The sequence below is a fragment of the Triturus cristatus genome, chromosome 3_2, assembly GCF_964204655.1.
Source record: "Triturus cristatus chromosome 3_2, aTriCri1.1, whole genome shotgun sequence".
NCBI lineage: Eukaryota > Metazoa > Chordata > Amphibia > Caudata > Salamandridae > Triturus > Triturus cristatus.
This window is the reverse complement of record NC_140584.1, coordinates 411,656,501-411,671,568: the sequence shown is the minus strand read 5'-3', so window position 1 is coordinate 411,671,568 and position 15,068 is coordinate 411,656,501. Positions and strand designations below refer to the sequence as shown.

The 15,068-nt window shown below is 45.4% G+C and overlaps 1 protein-coding gene across 4 annotated transcripts in view; it reads right to left on the bottom strand.

Moving 5' to 3' along the window:
* The window catches only part of CLSPN (claspin), a 413,699-nt gene that overhangs the window by 34,211 nt on the left and 364,420 nt on the right, over window positions 1–15,068 (bottom strand). For all 4 annotated transcript variants that reach the window (XM_085647976.1, XM_085647975.1, XM_085647977.1 and 1 more), the window contains exons 21-24: window positions 12,482–12,618; window positions 11,153–11,258; window positions 10,145–10,224; window positions 8,424–8,591 (exon numbers count right to left, since the gene is read on the bottom strand). In XM_085647976.1, coding sequence (XP_085504102.1) covers window positions 8,424–8,591; window positions 10,145–10,224; window positions 11,153–11,258; window positions 12,482–12,618 — 491 coding nt within the window. The remainder of the gene's footprint in view (window positions 1–8,423; window positions 8,592–10,144; window positions 10,225–11,152; window positions 11,259–12,481; window positions 12,619–15,068) is intronic.

Here is a 15,068-nt window from a genome sequence, read left to right as displayed (position 1 = left end):
CATTTGAAGTGACAATTTTGTGGGTAGACATACCACTACACAAAACAAAAAACTGAATTTGAAAAGAAAATGCTCAGAGGGAAACATCTGAAGGATTCGAAAAAAATACAAAATGCACAGACATCAGTGCGCCAGGGTGGCACACTATATTGCTCTGTGATGTCATGTTTGGATTGATCCCAGAGCAGAATTGGAGCAGTGGAACCATCTGTCAGGACAACAGAGCTAGATCAACTTTTCTAGATATAGTTTGATGCCTAAAGGATATTCAAGAGATGAGGACTCTGCAGTTAAATACATCAGAATGAGGGACTCTCCCTGAGGAGTGTCCACACTATATTCAGACAGAAAAAGAGCAATTGAGGAACAGCTTTGAGAAAATTGGAGGTAAATGTCCAGATTTCCCGAACACTAGAGATGCAGTACAGAATCTAGCAGTTGGAAGCCTCTGGGAGGGGTAGAGCTCTGAGCCCTGACACCTCACTGGCTAGTGTTCACATCACATACAGTGGTTGACTGGCTGCATGTGGTCTATAGTGGTTTTCAATATCATTGAGCATCTGTGTACCCTGCTAGGATAACATTGTCTACCCATATGTTACCAGCCTGGCAATTGGGAATAAATCACACATGCGAAGTTATGAAATATTCAATGCTGGAGAAAACTCTCCTTTGCCTTTCAGGATTAGGTCTACTGCAAAATATGAATAAGCTAACTGAAAACAAGAGCCTATTTAAAATAAAATAAAAGCCCATTACCAAATACGCTACTTGCATACAACAACATCTTTTCTCCTAACCCACACTCAGCTGGAGCCTCCTATCACTTTAATGGAGACAGTCCGTTACTCAGACACTACACTTAATCTGATCAGCAAAGTCATCTTCCATGAAGCTGTATGCCAGGTCACTATAGAAAGGACTGAATATGCTACTTACCAGTATGCATCTGTTCTTGGCATGTAGGGCTGCTGACATTCATATCTGTGCATAGATCGCCGCCTAGTGTTGGGTCCGGATGTTTGCACGTTGTTGTCCTGGAAGAGTCTTCGAAGTATCCTTGGATAGGTGACTCCTCTCCTGGACCACAGTGCGCATGGGCATCCCCTCCATCCTCAGATTGTTTTTCGCCATTGTGGCAGTGATGGAGTAGATACAGAAAGTGATGACCATGCTTTACAGTAATTCTGAGAGCTGCAGCTGCGACAGGCGCCGGGGAGGAGGGAGGGCGATATGAATGTCAGCAGCCCTACATGCCAAGAACAGAAGCATACTGGTAAGTAGCATATTCAGTTCGAGGCATGTGGGCTGCTGAATTCATATCTGTGCATAGAATGTATAGCAGTGCCCTCTATTAGCGGCGGCTACCCGTGCCAGCTGCAGCGGTCTGAAAAAGAGTTTTTAGAACAGCCTGTCCTACAGCTGCCTGCTGTTTTGACTGCACATCTACACAATAGTGTTTAGTAAAAGTGTGTGTAGTGGACCATGTGGCTGCTCTGCATATATCATGCAGGGGAATATTTCCTAGAAAAGCCATGGAAGCCCCTAACTTACGTGTTGAGTGGGCTCGTGGTGGGATAGTTAATGTGCGTTTTGCCTTTTGATAACAGATTTGAATACACTTAACTATCCATCTGGCTATCCCTGCTTTGGAGATGGCGTTACCTTTGTGGTGCGGGGCAAAGGCAACGAACAGTTGTTTTGTCTTCCTGAAGGGTTTAGTCCTGTCGATGTAGTACATGAGGGCCCTCCGTACATCTAGTGTATGGAGTGCCCTTTCTGCGACAGTTTGCGGGTTTTGGAAGAAAACGGGCAGTTCGATAGTCTGATTCATGTGGAACTGCGATATTACTTTGGGCATGAATTTTGGGTTGGTACGTAGTACGACCCTGTTGGCATGAAACTGTATAAATGGCTCTTGAACGGTTAGTGCCTGGAGTTCACTAACTCTTCTTAAGGAAGTGATCGCTACCAGGAAGGCTACTTTCCAGGTGAGGAATTGAATCTCGCATGAGTGTAGAGGTTCAAAGGGTGGACCCATTAGGCGTGTGAGGACCAGGTTGAGGTTCCACATTGGAGCCGGTGGGTGACTAGGTGGAATGACTCGTTTGAGTCCTTCCAAGAATGCTTTGATGGCAGGCACTCTGAATAGAGAGAGGTGCTGCCTGGTTTGCAGATAGGCTGATATTGCGGTCAAATGGACACGTATAGAGGTGTACGCCAGATTGCATCGGTATAGGTGTAATAGGTAGCAAATGATGTTTTGGATGGATGCGTCCAGCGGGTTAATGTCATTATTACTGCAATAAATGACGAACCTTTTCCATTTGGCTGCATAGCAAGCTCTTGTAGTGGGTCTTCTGGCCTCCTTGATGATGTCCATACAGTCAGGTGGCAGGTTGAGATAGCCAAACTCTAGGACTTCAGGAGCCAGATTGCCAGGTTCAGCTGTTGCGGATCTGGGTGCTGAATCTCTCCATGGTTCTGCGTCAAATGAGCGGGTTTGATCCGCAGCCTTTGATGCGGCACCACGGAAAGTTCGAGGAAGGTGGTGTACCATGGCTGGCGTGCCCACGTAGGAGCAACTAGGATGAGTGTTAGGGAGTGTTGTCTGAGTTTGCGAGCCACCAGCGGTATCAACGGCGCTGGGGGAAAAGCGTACGCAAATCTGCCGGACCAGTTCATCCATATCGCATTGCCCTGCGACTGCGGATGTGGGAACCTGGCGGCAAAGCTTTGGCATTTTGCGTTTTCGCTTGTGGCGAACAGGTCTATCTCCGGATGACCCCACTGCTGGAAGTACGGCTGGAGTACTGATGGGTGTAACTCCCACTCGTGCATCTGGTGGCTGTGTCTGCTGAGCAGATCCGCCATCTGGTTGTCCTTGCCGGGGAGGTGTTCCGCCATGAGGAACATGTTCCTTTGAATGGCCCACTTCCACATGCTCTGAGCCAGATGAGACAACTGTGGAGAGTGCGTTCCTCCCTGTTTCTGTATGTAGTACATTGCGGTCATGTTGTCCGTCCGGATCAACACGACCTTGTTGCATAGATGTACTTTGAATGCCTTCATGGCCAGGAAGATTGCCATCAGTTCCAGAAGGTTGATGTGCATCTTCTTCTGTTGTGTCGTCCATAGTCCCTGCACTGTGTAGTGGAGTACATGAGCTCCCCATCCCTGGAGAGACGCGTCCGCTGTCAGTACTATTTGTGGAACAGGCTCTTGGAACGGTCGGCCCTTGCAAAGGTTTTGTGGAGTCCACCAATGCAGAGAGTTGTATGCCCGACCGCTCACCAACACTAGGTCTTTTAGCTGTCCTTGGGCCGGATTCCACTGACGTGCTAGGCACTCCTGAAGCGGGCGCATATGTAATCTCGCGTGTGAGACTATGAAGATGCAGGAGGCCATCATGCCTATCAACTGCATGAACACTCGCGCTTGAAGTGAGTGTTTGGGTTTGAACTTGGAGATCAGCAGTTGCATGCTGTTGATCCTCACTAAATTTGGCTGAGCTGTGGCCGCCAGAGTGTCTATAGTCGCACCTAGGTACTGTTGTACGTGTGCGGGCTGGAGATGGGACTTTGGGTAATTTAGTGAGAATCCCAGACTGTGAAGAAGGTGAATGCTGCGGGACATGTGGCTGGCACATTGATGGGCTGACTTCGCTTGAACGAGCCAGTCGTCCAGGTAGGGGTAGACATGTATGTGCTGCCTCCGTAGATGTGCTGCCACTGTAGCTAGGCACTTCGTGAAAACCCTGGGCGCTGTTGTCACGCCGAAGGGAAGGACTTTGAACTGGTAATGCTGACCCTGAACAGTAAACCTGAGGTATTTTTTGTGTGAGGGGTGAATGGGGATGTGGAAATACGCATCCTTGAGGTCCAGCGTGGCTAGGAAGTCTCCCTGCTTGAGAAGCGGAAGGACTTGCTGGAGAGTGAGCATGTGAAAGTGCTCTGAAAGAATGTACCGGTTCAGGGGTCTTAGGTCTAATATAGGTCTGAGTGACCCGTCCTTTTTTGGTATTAAGAAGTAGAGGGAGTACACTCCCGTACCCTGCTCGTGGACGGGTACGACCTCTATAGCGCCTTTTAGAAGCATACTTTGCACCTCCTGCTGTAAGAGCGTTAAGTGCTCTGAGGACATAGGACGGTTTCTTGGCGGTATTGTGGGTGGAGTGGAGGTTAACTCCAGACAGTAACCGTATTTGACAATATCTTTGACCCACCTGTCCGTGGTGATGGAGTTCCACGTGGACAGGAACCTTTGTAGCCTTCCCCCGACAGGTGTTATGTGGTCGGGAGGAAGGGAGAGGGCGTCACTGCTTGTTTTTGGGGGAGGACCTGGTGTTGCCGTAGCCGCGTCCTCTGCCCTTTGTACTGGAGCCACGATATCCACCTCGGGTGTTTTTATCGTAGGTGTTCTGTGTATTGCCTTTGTTATACGTTTGTTGTGACCCCTGTCCTCTACCTGCTCCCTTGTTTCCGGGGCGACGAAAGGAGCCGCTCCGAAAGGACTGAGTTTGGAGGGCGCCCATGGACTTTGCAGTGTCCGTGTCCTTTTTGATCTTTTCAAGGGTGGTGTCAACCTCCGGCCCGAATAAATAGTCGGGGTTGACAGGCTGGTTGAGTATATTATTTTGTACCTCAGGCTTGAATCCAGAGATTCGTAACCAGGCATGTCGTCGCAGCATGACGCTTGTGTTTATGGCCCTGGCAGCTGTGTCAGCGGCATCTAGTGCACACTTGATGGAAGCATTCGTGAGTAGCTGTCCTTCTCTGATGAGAATTTCTGCGCCTTCTTTGAACTGGTCAGGGAGATGTTGGAATAATTGCTCCAGTGTGTCATAGTGCGCTTTATCATAGCGAGCAAGGATCGCTTGAGTGTTGGCTATGCGCCATATGTTGGCAGCTTGGGCGGCAACTCGCTTGCCAGAGGTCTAACACCTTGGACTCTTTGTCCGGGGGAGGAGCGTCACCTGTCGTTTGCGAGTGTGCCCTCTTGCGAGCATTCGCTACGACAATGGAGTCTAGTGGTAATTGGCCTCTGATGTAAGTAGGGTCCCCAGGTGCTGAACGGTATTTCTTATCAATCCTGGGGTTTATCACTCGTGCCCTGGTGGGTTCCTTGAAAATGTCCTTGGCTGGTTTGAGGACTCCTTTCAACATGGGCAGAGTCTTTACATGCCTTTCTGAGGATGCGAAAGTGTCCATAAGAAAGTCATCTTCGATGGTGTCAGAGTGAAGCTGCACCCCATGGTTATTCGCAGCCCGTTCAATAAGAGCGTTGAAGGCTGCAGTATCCTCTGTGGGAGATGTTTTTGCCCCATAGAGTTGTGGGTCCTGTGCATCGAGAGGTGCACCTGGGTCTACAGGGTCGCCCCAAGTGTGATCAGGGTCCTGCTGGTCATCAGGGTCCATGTCTCCACGGTAGGGGATTTGGTCCTCCATGTAGTCCTCCAACGCATCCGTGTCGGAGTGTGTGGGAGAGAATAATTGTGGATCCTGGTAGGATGAGTGGAAAGGTTCATAAAGGACAGGTTCTGATTCCACAGGCAGCTTCCTTTTTAGTGGGATCCTGAAAGGGTCCAACGGTGGTTCCGAAGTTATTCTCCGCTCGTGGAGAATCATTCTGCCAGTGTTGGCGTCGATGACATGTGCCGGAGACGTCTCGGCAGGTGTAATCGTGGACTGGGTGACCCGTGTCCTGAGTTGGAATATTTTCGGGATTGTGGACGGAGGCAAGCCAAAGGTAATGTTGGCTGGCACCGAAGAGGCTGCCGGAGCGTCGATCGGTCCGGAACCCGATGGGTCCTGGAGGGCAGTCTTTGTTTTGCTGCTTTGTGCCGCAACGGGTCGCGTTTGGGGCGCCTTTGAGGCCTTTGCACCGACCAGGTTCGTAGAGGCGGCCGTGGACTTTTTCGGCGCCGGTGGTTCATCGAGTCGAGGTGTGGAAATGACCGTCGACGTTTTCGATGCGTGAGGCTTTGGTGTTGTCGAGGGAGCGATGCGAGACGTAGCAGGCAGTGCGGTCCTCGGTGTCGGTGGCGTCGGCGCCGGGAGTTGAGCAGGTTTGTTGGCGCCGAAGGCCTTTTTCCGTACGTCGACTCCGACGTCGCCCGCTTCAAGTTCGGCACCGAAGTCTCTCTTGGTGCGCTCGGTGCCGACGCGTTTCACTGGCGTCGAAGGCCTCGATCCGACTAGCACCACTTTCGGTTTCGGTTTCGTTTGAACCGGTGCAGCTTTCGGTTTTGTAGAAGTGAAACCAGCCGGTTTAGGCAGTAATGGCTGCCGCTTAATGTCCGAGGCCGGGGCCGAAGAACTGCGGGATGGGTCTCGGGTAAGGCCCGAAGGCGATCCCTCGACCGGAGCCATAGACTGTGGCTCTGGGCTTTCTTCGGTCTGAACAGGTAGGCCTTGTTCATCATTGGAGCTACTCTCTTCGGCCCCTAAGGCCTCCTCGTCGTCTCCTACCTCGGTGTCGTCTTCACCTCTGTGGAAGAGTGATTCGTCGACTTCGTCCGATCTGGAGCCGTGTTCGGAAACAGGACTGGAGGGTAGGACTTCCAATTCTTCGACATCTTCGGCCTCGTTGAAGATGTCCGCTGGTGCCGGTGCCGCGTGCTGCGCTTCGAGTCTCGCCGCTCGTCGATTCCGTAGAGTCTTTTTGGAACGGAACCGGGCACAGGCCATGCATGTTGATTCGTCGTGGTCCGGCGAAAGGCATTTGTTGCACACCGGATGGACGTCGATGTGGGGGTACTTCGCATTGCACACCGGACACCTCTTGGATGGCGTCCTCGATTCCATCGTCGAAGTAGTCGATGGACAGGTAAATGCGAAAAAAGTCGGTCCTGAAAGTTAGTAAACTAACAAGGTGGGATCGAAAACCGATCGATAAACAGTACCGACGCGAACTAAAGGCCTTTTGGCCTCGACAAAATTTTTTCCTAACTTGAGCTAAGATAGCACATCCGAACCCAATGGCGGAAAAAAACAATCTGAGGATGGAGGGGATGCCCATGCGCACTGTAGTCCAGGGGAGGAGTCACCTATCCAAGGATACTTCGAAGACTCTTCCAGGACAACAACGTGCAAACATCCGGACCCAACACTAGGCGGCGATCTATGCACAGATATGAATTCAGCAGCCCACATGCCTCGAACATATGATAACAATTCGCCAGTTTTGCTACTTCCCTTGGTCCCTCTCCCAGAGGAGGAAGATACATTTAAATTATATGCATCATCTACAGTCATTGAAACGCACAAAATTGACTAAAAACAGACAAACTCATTCCATGGCTGTACTCTCAACTGTAGCTCCATCATACAAAAATATCAAAAAATAAATGAGAAAACAAGAGGGTCTTCCTTTGTTTCTTGTATAGAAAATGCTGGATCTTAACCTTCAGAACTTCAGATCGACCATCTAATTTTGGCACCAACCACATAACACAGCTTTAACAACAAAGCTGATCTTTTACTTCGTAAATCCTCAATTACTGAATACGCCTCTTCAAAAAAGGAAACTTGTGTAAATTTTGTACGTTTATAATTCTGAAACACGTGCCAGTTTTGTTATACTACATATGTAGGTATGTGCCCATGCAACCTGCACCAAGCAGCTAGTATCTGCTGCTCTCTGAAAAGTGCTTTTTTCTCCTATTGGCGAGGTTTGCACTCTACAAATTACAAGCTAAATCAACAATAGGAACATAGTACTAAGTTATTTCAAGTTGGATGGGGCATCAAGATGTGCGGTTTAATGGAGAAGGGAGCACAGCACTGAACAAACTCTTTTGAAGGAACTCTTCAAAGGCACAACTTTTACACTGGCAAAGAGCACAGAGTAGAACACCTTACGTATGGAGGCCTGAAACAAGACATCAGTGTAAAATAAAGAGATCTGGAGGGAATACATTTCCAGAAAGGGACACACGAAAAGCACAAAGGAAGAAAGTCACAGTAAACTCAGGAATAAGGAGGGGAAATATCAAGTGTATCCGATGCCTCGTAGTCCAAATGCCACGCTAGCTGCAGTTGTAATACTACATGGGGGCACGATTAGGTTACTATCAACTTTTTGGAAGGAAAATAGACCAAAGAACACAAGAAATGTTTGTTTCAAGTTAAACAACCAAATGACATGGCTGCAGTAAGGACTATAAAAGAGTTCGGTAAAGAATTTTGGCAAAAAAAACATCCTGTACCCAAATACAACACTGACATTCTATATAGAAGTATTTTGTTCTGGTTATTAAAAAAAGGTATTGGGGACACATTCAAACCCCAAGTTAGAAAACAGTGTTGGGGTGGGGTGAGGGGTGTTAGCATTCAACAACACAAGTACAACCTCAACAGAAATTTGGACATGCCAAATGACTGACAAAAAAGAAAAAGTTTAGTGGATGTTTGAAACCCTACCGCTGGCTTCGCTTTTGTTTTGGTGGTGTCTTCCTTCTTGCCTGGAGAAAGTGCTTGGAAAACAAAGTTTCTGGTGTTGCGAGGGGCACCGAGATTGAGATCCGACATGGCTGTAAGCTTTTGAAGAACCTCCTTGGGCTTATTAAGCAGTGATCCAGTTTTCATCAGCTGCAAAGACACAAAATTAGCAAATTTGTTAAATAACAGATCATCAAAAAAGCCTCAGAATGGATTACAAATTGTAATGCAATGTATTCTGGCAAGCATCTACGATTCAGCTAGATAACCATTTCATTACTTAAGTTGGAGAAAGTAAATTAAACGTAGAGGAAGGGACACAGGCCATTGTAAGATAATGTTTAATATTTCACTTAAGGAAAAATAATGCTGTGAGCATGGTGGGGGAGGGGGGCGGGGTTGGACCTCTATGAATGAAGGAGCAGGAACCTGGGATTTGGAATAGGAGAAGTCTGGGAGTAATTTAGCACATACAATGTTCATATATAAAGGTTTACCCACTTGAGAAACCACAAGGTTTTGATTGAAGACTCTCACTTACTCTATTATAGACCTGCTTCGTCATCAGGTCTCAGCCTGGTCCCTAAATACTAAGAATGAGCTCAACCATATTACATGGCACACTTTGAGATGTTCAATCTGCCTGTGTGCTACATGTTTTGTCTGCCCATACTGAGTTGAGTAGGACAACAGACTAACATGACTGTCGAAAATCGTTTGAATTCCGGGGCACTTCGGATCATTGGTCACCCGGACATTTTTTTAAAAATGTAACCACAAAACCACAAACCTTCTTGTGGATACCTGGGTGTTCAAATGCATTTTTATTCACAACCTAAGCAGATTGAAAATCTCTGGAATATGGTTGAGCCCATCCTGGTTTTAAGGGAACAGGATTTTTTATTTGATGGAGTTTTATATAGCGCAAACTTGACCTGGAGGTATAGAGTATCAGAGCGTTTTACATAGCACCAGTTGCGTTACACAAGGACACATTTATCTTTGTTAGGCACATGGAGATTAGGTGATTTGCCCAGAATCACAGGATGTTGAGCATCATTGCCAAGACTTGAACCTGGTTCCCCAGATTCGAGGTAGACAGCCCTAGCCATTAGGCCAACTACTCCCCCCCCCAATGAGACTCAATAATGTAGCATGCCACTAATAGAGTGAAGGTCTTCAAATAAAATCTTGTGGTTTCTCAAGTGGGTCAACTTTTATTTATCCAAGTGGCATGTTCAGTGGAACCAAAGATTACAGGTTATCAGATATCCTTTGGTGTGATTAGATTCAGACTGACCGACAATCTTATATCTCAATCATTCTCTCTCCCCTCCATGATTACATACTGTATGGTGACTTATTGGGTTTGAGTATATTGCAGTAATTTAGCACAGTGCGTTTTAAGGTGTGTAGACCCTGAAAATAAGAGAAAAGCCTTCTACGTATCACTGTCATGACTTTGTGAATAATTCACCCTTGTGCTACCTTGTTTTAAATATTCTTTGGAAGTGTGCTACAAATTTACAGTTTACGCTAAAGAAAGAAAAGTTTGGAAATGTACATCTTTTCTAGCCCCCACAATCAACCAACCTACCTAGAAACCTGTGTGTGCTTCAAAGCACCAACCCCCTTTCTTACCACGGAGTAAAGTTACAAAAAGAGATTAAAAAACATATCAGCAACATAGTAAAAGTACTCACACGTGGGACGACATTACATTTGAAGGCTTCAAAGAGATTGCTGGACTGTGCCTTTTCAGACTCTTGTACAGTAGTAGTGGCTGAGAAAAACAGATTCACGTCATTAATCGAATGTTGCACCCAGCAATAGAAGGAGAACTATGAAACTTTTCCTTATTGCTTAATTACAGCGATGCCTCAGTTACATTTCTTGCAACTGTGTAATGCTTTCAAGAGATTGCTGTGTGGTACATGGTCCTCATACATCTCCCATATGCGCAAAAAGACTAGATTTACCAGTCAAGTGGTTAGTCAATACTACCAAAGTTCAAGCAGGAAGAATCATCCAGACCAGAAATATATCAGTATACGAGACCATATATCCCATTCCTTTGAGCTTCACTTGCAGCTCCATGTTTGCGGAGGTAAGATATGAGCATTTCTCTGGTTACTAAGTATGACACCAATATAATTTCCACAGACTTCACTGTAAATCCACTGTACAAACCAGTCCCAAGAATATGTTCAGGCCCTATCAGCAGTACGAGGCACAACAGAAAAAAAAACGATTACACCACATTCTATAAACAGCTGGATAACCACCTTTTCTTTTTTTACTCACGTCCGAGTAATTTAGACAATAAGCCAAGCTCCTCATTGGCTAAAAGTGATTGAAACTCAAGCCCCTGATTAAATACTTATGAGATTTAAAAAAAGATTGAACACCTAGCTCTTACTTTTTATACCAACAGAAATGAAAATGATGGCACATGGGTGAGCCCACTTCTGACTTCTATTTCATACATGTATTTCAAATCAGAAATATTTTCCTGCTGTATATTTTATTAGTCTTCTATAGTCATTTTAGAAAATCAGGCTTAAGTACTGTGCAGCATGGCAGGTTGAAGAGATAGTGAGATGAAAAAACAAAATTAGTAAAAACAAAGTAGTACATTTATAAAACTAGAACAAATGTAAAGATAAATTTGCATTATTTTCATCTGGGGATGGATGATTAATGAAGTGTACCTTTACGCTGCAGAGATTTGGCAGTAACCTTCTTTGCCAACTTCATGAATTGACTATCCTCTATAATGTCTTCCTCCACCTCTTCATTAACCTTTCCACTTGCCTCCTGCAAATTTAAAATGCCATTACTTTTAAAGAAATATGAAAAACGCTGGAAGTTGAAGAAATTAGGGTTAGGTAGCATCTCTGGCTATGTGTGGGTGAAGATGTTCTGTGCTTATTAATTTACTGGAAAAAATAATTACTGAAAAGTTATTTACTTCTAATGTTCCAGTCTGGGAACATTAATTGAACAAACTTTGAAAGGCCCCACACATGTGCAGGCTTATGGATTTTGCAAGCAGCAGGATCCCATGATGGAAAACAGATGAACACAGAAGACTATAAAGCAAATTAAACAAAAGACTAAAGAAAACCCCAGAATTGAGCAGAACATGCACATATTGGTGTTTTAAGTTGGAATTGGTTTGTAAATCTTCCCCCAAAAAAGGAGAAAAACAAACAGGTGGAGGAAGGATGCAACACAAATGCTATATAGATCTCTATTAAAAATATTGGAAAGGGAATTCTAGTTATTGAGCAATTGTACAAGCTCTCCATCCTGCTTATCTTCATTAAATTTAGAAACACTCCATAGCAATTTGAGATCATGTTTATGAAAATCCCATTCATAATAACAACGCTCTGAGTCTGGAAAATGTGGTTACATCCAAGTGTTCTTCCATAGGCTAGCAATAGTGGAACAAGTGAAATATCACAGATATCGCTATGACTGAATATCAAAAATTAACCCAAGTTGCTTCCTGTAGTTTACCTGGTTTATATGAAACGTGTAAAGTAATTTAAGAAAAACACCAACTTGTCACAATTGTACTTTCTTCAGGGTTTTTACATTGCATTACTACAGAGGTATTCAAAGATAAAGAGTCTGAGAACGGCCCCATGTCGAAGCATCCCACATTCTATTTTACAGAGCAAAAGACAGATTTTATCTTGGTAGCCATAATGTTGCCCAAGACTGCTGCCACCAAAGAGTTTCATACTGCTGCGATTCAACAATGAGCAATCATCAGGCAATTTCATGTGCTGTTCTGCAAAATTAAATGACAAAACTAATTTTGCTTAATTACGCTAGATGTTCAGATCTCTGCTGCCTTACCATAATTCATTAAACAGATGTGTTGCCCTAAAGTCCATTTCCTGGCTAATTTGCCAGGCTCATTGTTCCCAGTTACAGGAACTGAAAACCATCCACAAACCACCGAGACGTGGTGTAAGACTAAGGACTAAAGGAAATAGGACACTTAAGTTCCCATATCTACTAAATACCTGCTGTCGTAGCCACTGCTGCCTCTCGAAGCGCTCTTTCCTATATTTTGCCTCAGTTTCATCAAGCTCTTCATGGTGTCCCTCATGGTCTTCATTTTCAGAGTCCCCGCGGAACATGTCCATCTGGGAAGCATCATCTGTAAGGAAAGCAGACTTGCTAAATTCTTTTGTGTGGTTCCATTGCCAATTATCACTTTTTAGTACAACATAGCACAGGCCATCTAGTGCCTCAATACAACAAATATGTAATTTTATTATGGACAGGATTAAACATCAATACAGTGCTCCATTCAGTCTTCCAAGACTGCCACGGATAGCAAATATAGTGGAAGAGCAAATTCTTAAAAGGTGACGGGATTTCACTAACCTATGTTCTTATCAAGAATCTCAGGCATCAGACTGGATCCTGAAAATCTTAGGCAGTATCTCTGTGCACCAGTAGGTACAGCCAGCGGCTCTACGTCAATGTTGTCTGCACCAGATGTGACATGTGCATTGCCTATATAGGCACTACCCAGTGCATTGTCAGTTTTTCATGACACATTCCGTGCCTATAGACACAGTCATGTCAGAATGTGTAGGAAGCTGGCTCTGTATATGGTATGCAACTAGGCGGTTCGCCAAAAGTGTACAGGGCTCAATGTAAGACCCAAAGTGATAAGACCTTCAGATTTTCGTAGTACTAGTGCCACAAACCTAACCATAAAGGACTTAAAAGAGGAGCTCTCTCAGGGGAGGAGGGTGGGTCGCATGTGAATTTATGAAAGATTCCAATACTAGAGAAATAACATTACAAGTAAGTAACTTCTTTTCTTACTCCAGTATTGGAACTTTCATAGATTCACATGCTTGAATCAGAGTAGTTAGCAGTTAAGAGCACATTTTGTTCTGTCTCAGAATAAAAACTACACGATAAAAAAATAAAAGGAAAAATGGGAATTTTCCAGTCTTAAACTCTTAATTCACACCTAAACAAAGCATTTAACGATGGGCATCAAAATACAGATATATATAAAAATATGCATATCAAAATACACAACGTGGAAATTAGAAAAGAATAGAGTAAGAAAAATAATACAAAGAATGTGCGAGGTTCCTAGAAAGGAAAGTAAGGAGGGACGAAACAGAGAGCTCACCATCATTGAAACAGGTTCCCCAGGACTGCTTGGCCCAGTGCAGTGTCACTGCGAACCGCAGAATCCAAGCAGTAGTGCTTGGTAAAGGTGTGGACACTCTTCCAGGTCACCGCCCTGCAGATGTCCTGGATAGTTACCCCATCCAATAGGGCTGTCTAAGCTTTCCAGCACCCTGATGACGTTATTGGATGGTACTAGAAATCCTACGTGCAATACCTTGTTTAGAAAGGGGATAGCCCTTACGGGGAGCACTATACGCCACAAAGAGTTGTTTGATGATTCTCACCAACCATAAAGAGGGGCCTGAAGAGTTTCTTCTAAAATGTGAAATAGCCGCAAGATGAACCTTAATAGATGCATGAGCTAGACCAGCTTTCATCAATGAAAGGATGTAAGGATGAATCCCATAAGCTGAAGAAGAGAAAGGGTGAACGCCTGATTTCTGGCACCAGAGACAAAACCTCTTCCATTTCATCCGATATGTTTTGTTAGTGGACTGAGCCCGGGCGTGAGAAAAAATGTCTTTACACTCCATGGACAGGCTCAGATGATCGAACCCTCTGAGTTCAGGAGCAATGCCGCTAATCAAAGCGATTTAGGATCCGGTTGCAGCACTTGACCCCGTACATAGTCAGTAGCAAAGGGATACGATCCATGAGAATCTGCTGTCTCTCCGAGAGAAGGAGCTCTGTGTACCAATACTGATGGCCAAAATTGAGCTATGAGGATCATCCTGCAGGGCTCGGTCTTCAACTTCATGAGAAGTCTTGGCAGGAGGGGAATGGGAGGAAAAGCATAGGCAAAGGTGCCTGACCATGCCATCGAAAGCCCATTCCCCTAAGAGCCCACATGGTGATGCCAACTTGCAAAGAACAGGCATTTCCTGTTCTCCGCCATCACAAATAGGTCTAAGGATGCCTTGCCCCATAGCAGAAAAATGTGGTCCAGTTTCCTGGTGCAGGTCCCATTCGTGGCATGCAGACTTGAGCCTGCTGAGAGTACCCACCGTCACGTTGAGATTCCCTGGAAGATGTTCTGCTCTTAGCGAAACTCCATTCTGGATCGCCCACTACCAGATGCCTTGAGCTTGCAGTGACAACAGAGATGACCTACAGCCCCCCTGCTTGATGACATAACGCATTGCAGTTGTACTGTCCATCCTGATGAGTTTCTTATTCTTGTAGGGCTAAACAAACTGCTTTTCGTTTCAGCAAATTGATGTGGCGAAGACAACGTTGCTGTCAACAGCCACTGATTGAAGGTCTTGTAGGAACACTCCCCATCTCTCCAGAGATGTATTTGTGGTTATTACTTGCGGAGCAGGGAATGCTAGAAAAGAGACCTTTTGAAATGTTTTTCTAGTGGGCCCACCAAGTGCGGGCTTGTAGCCCAAGTGGAGTTACTTTGATGATATCTTCGAAAGAACCGCTCACCTGGCGCCATTCTAAGTC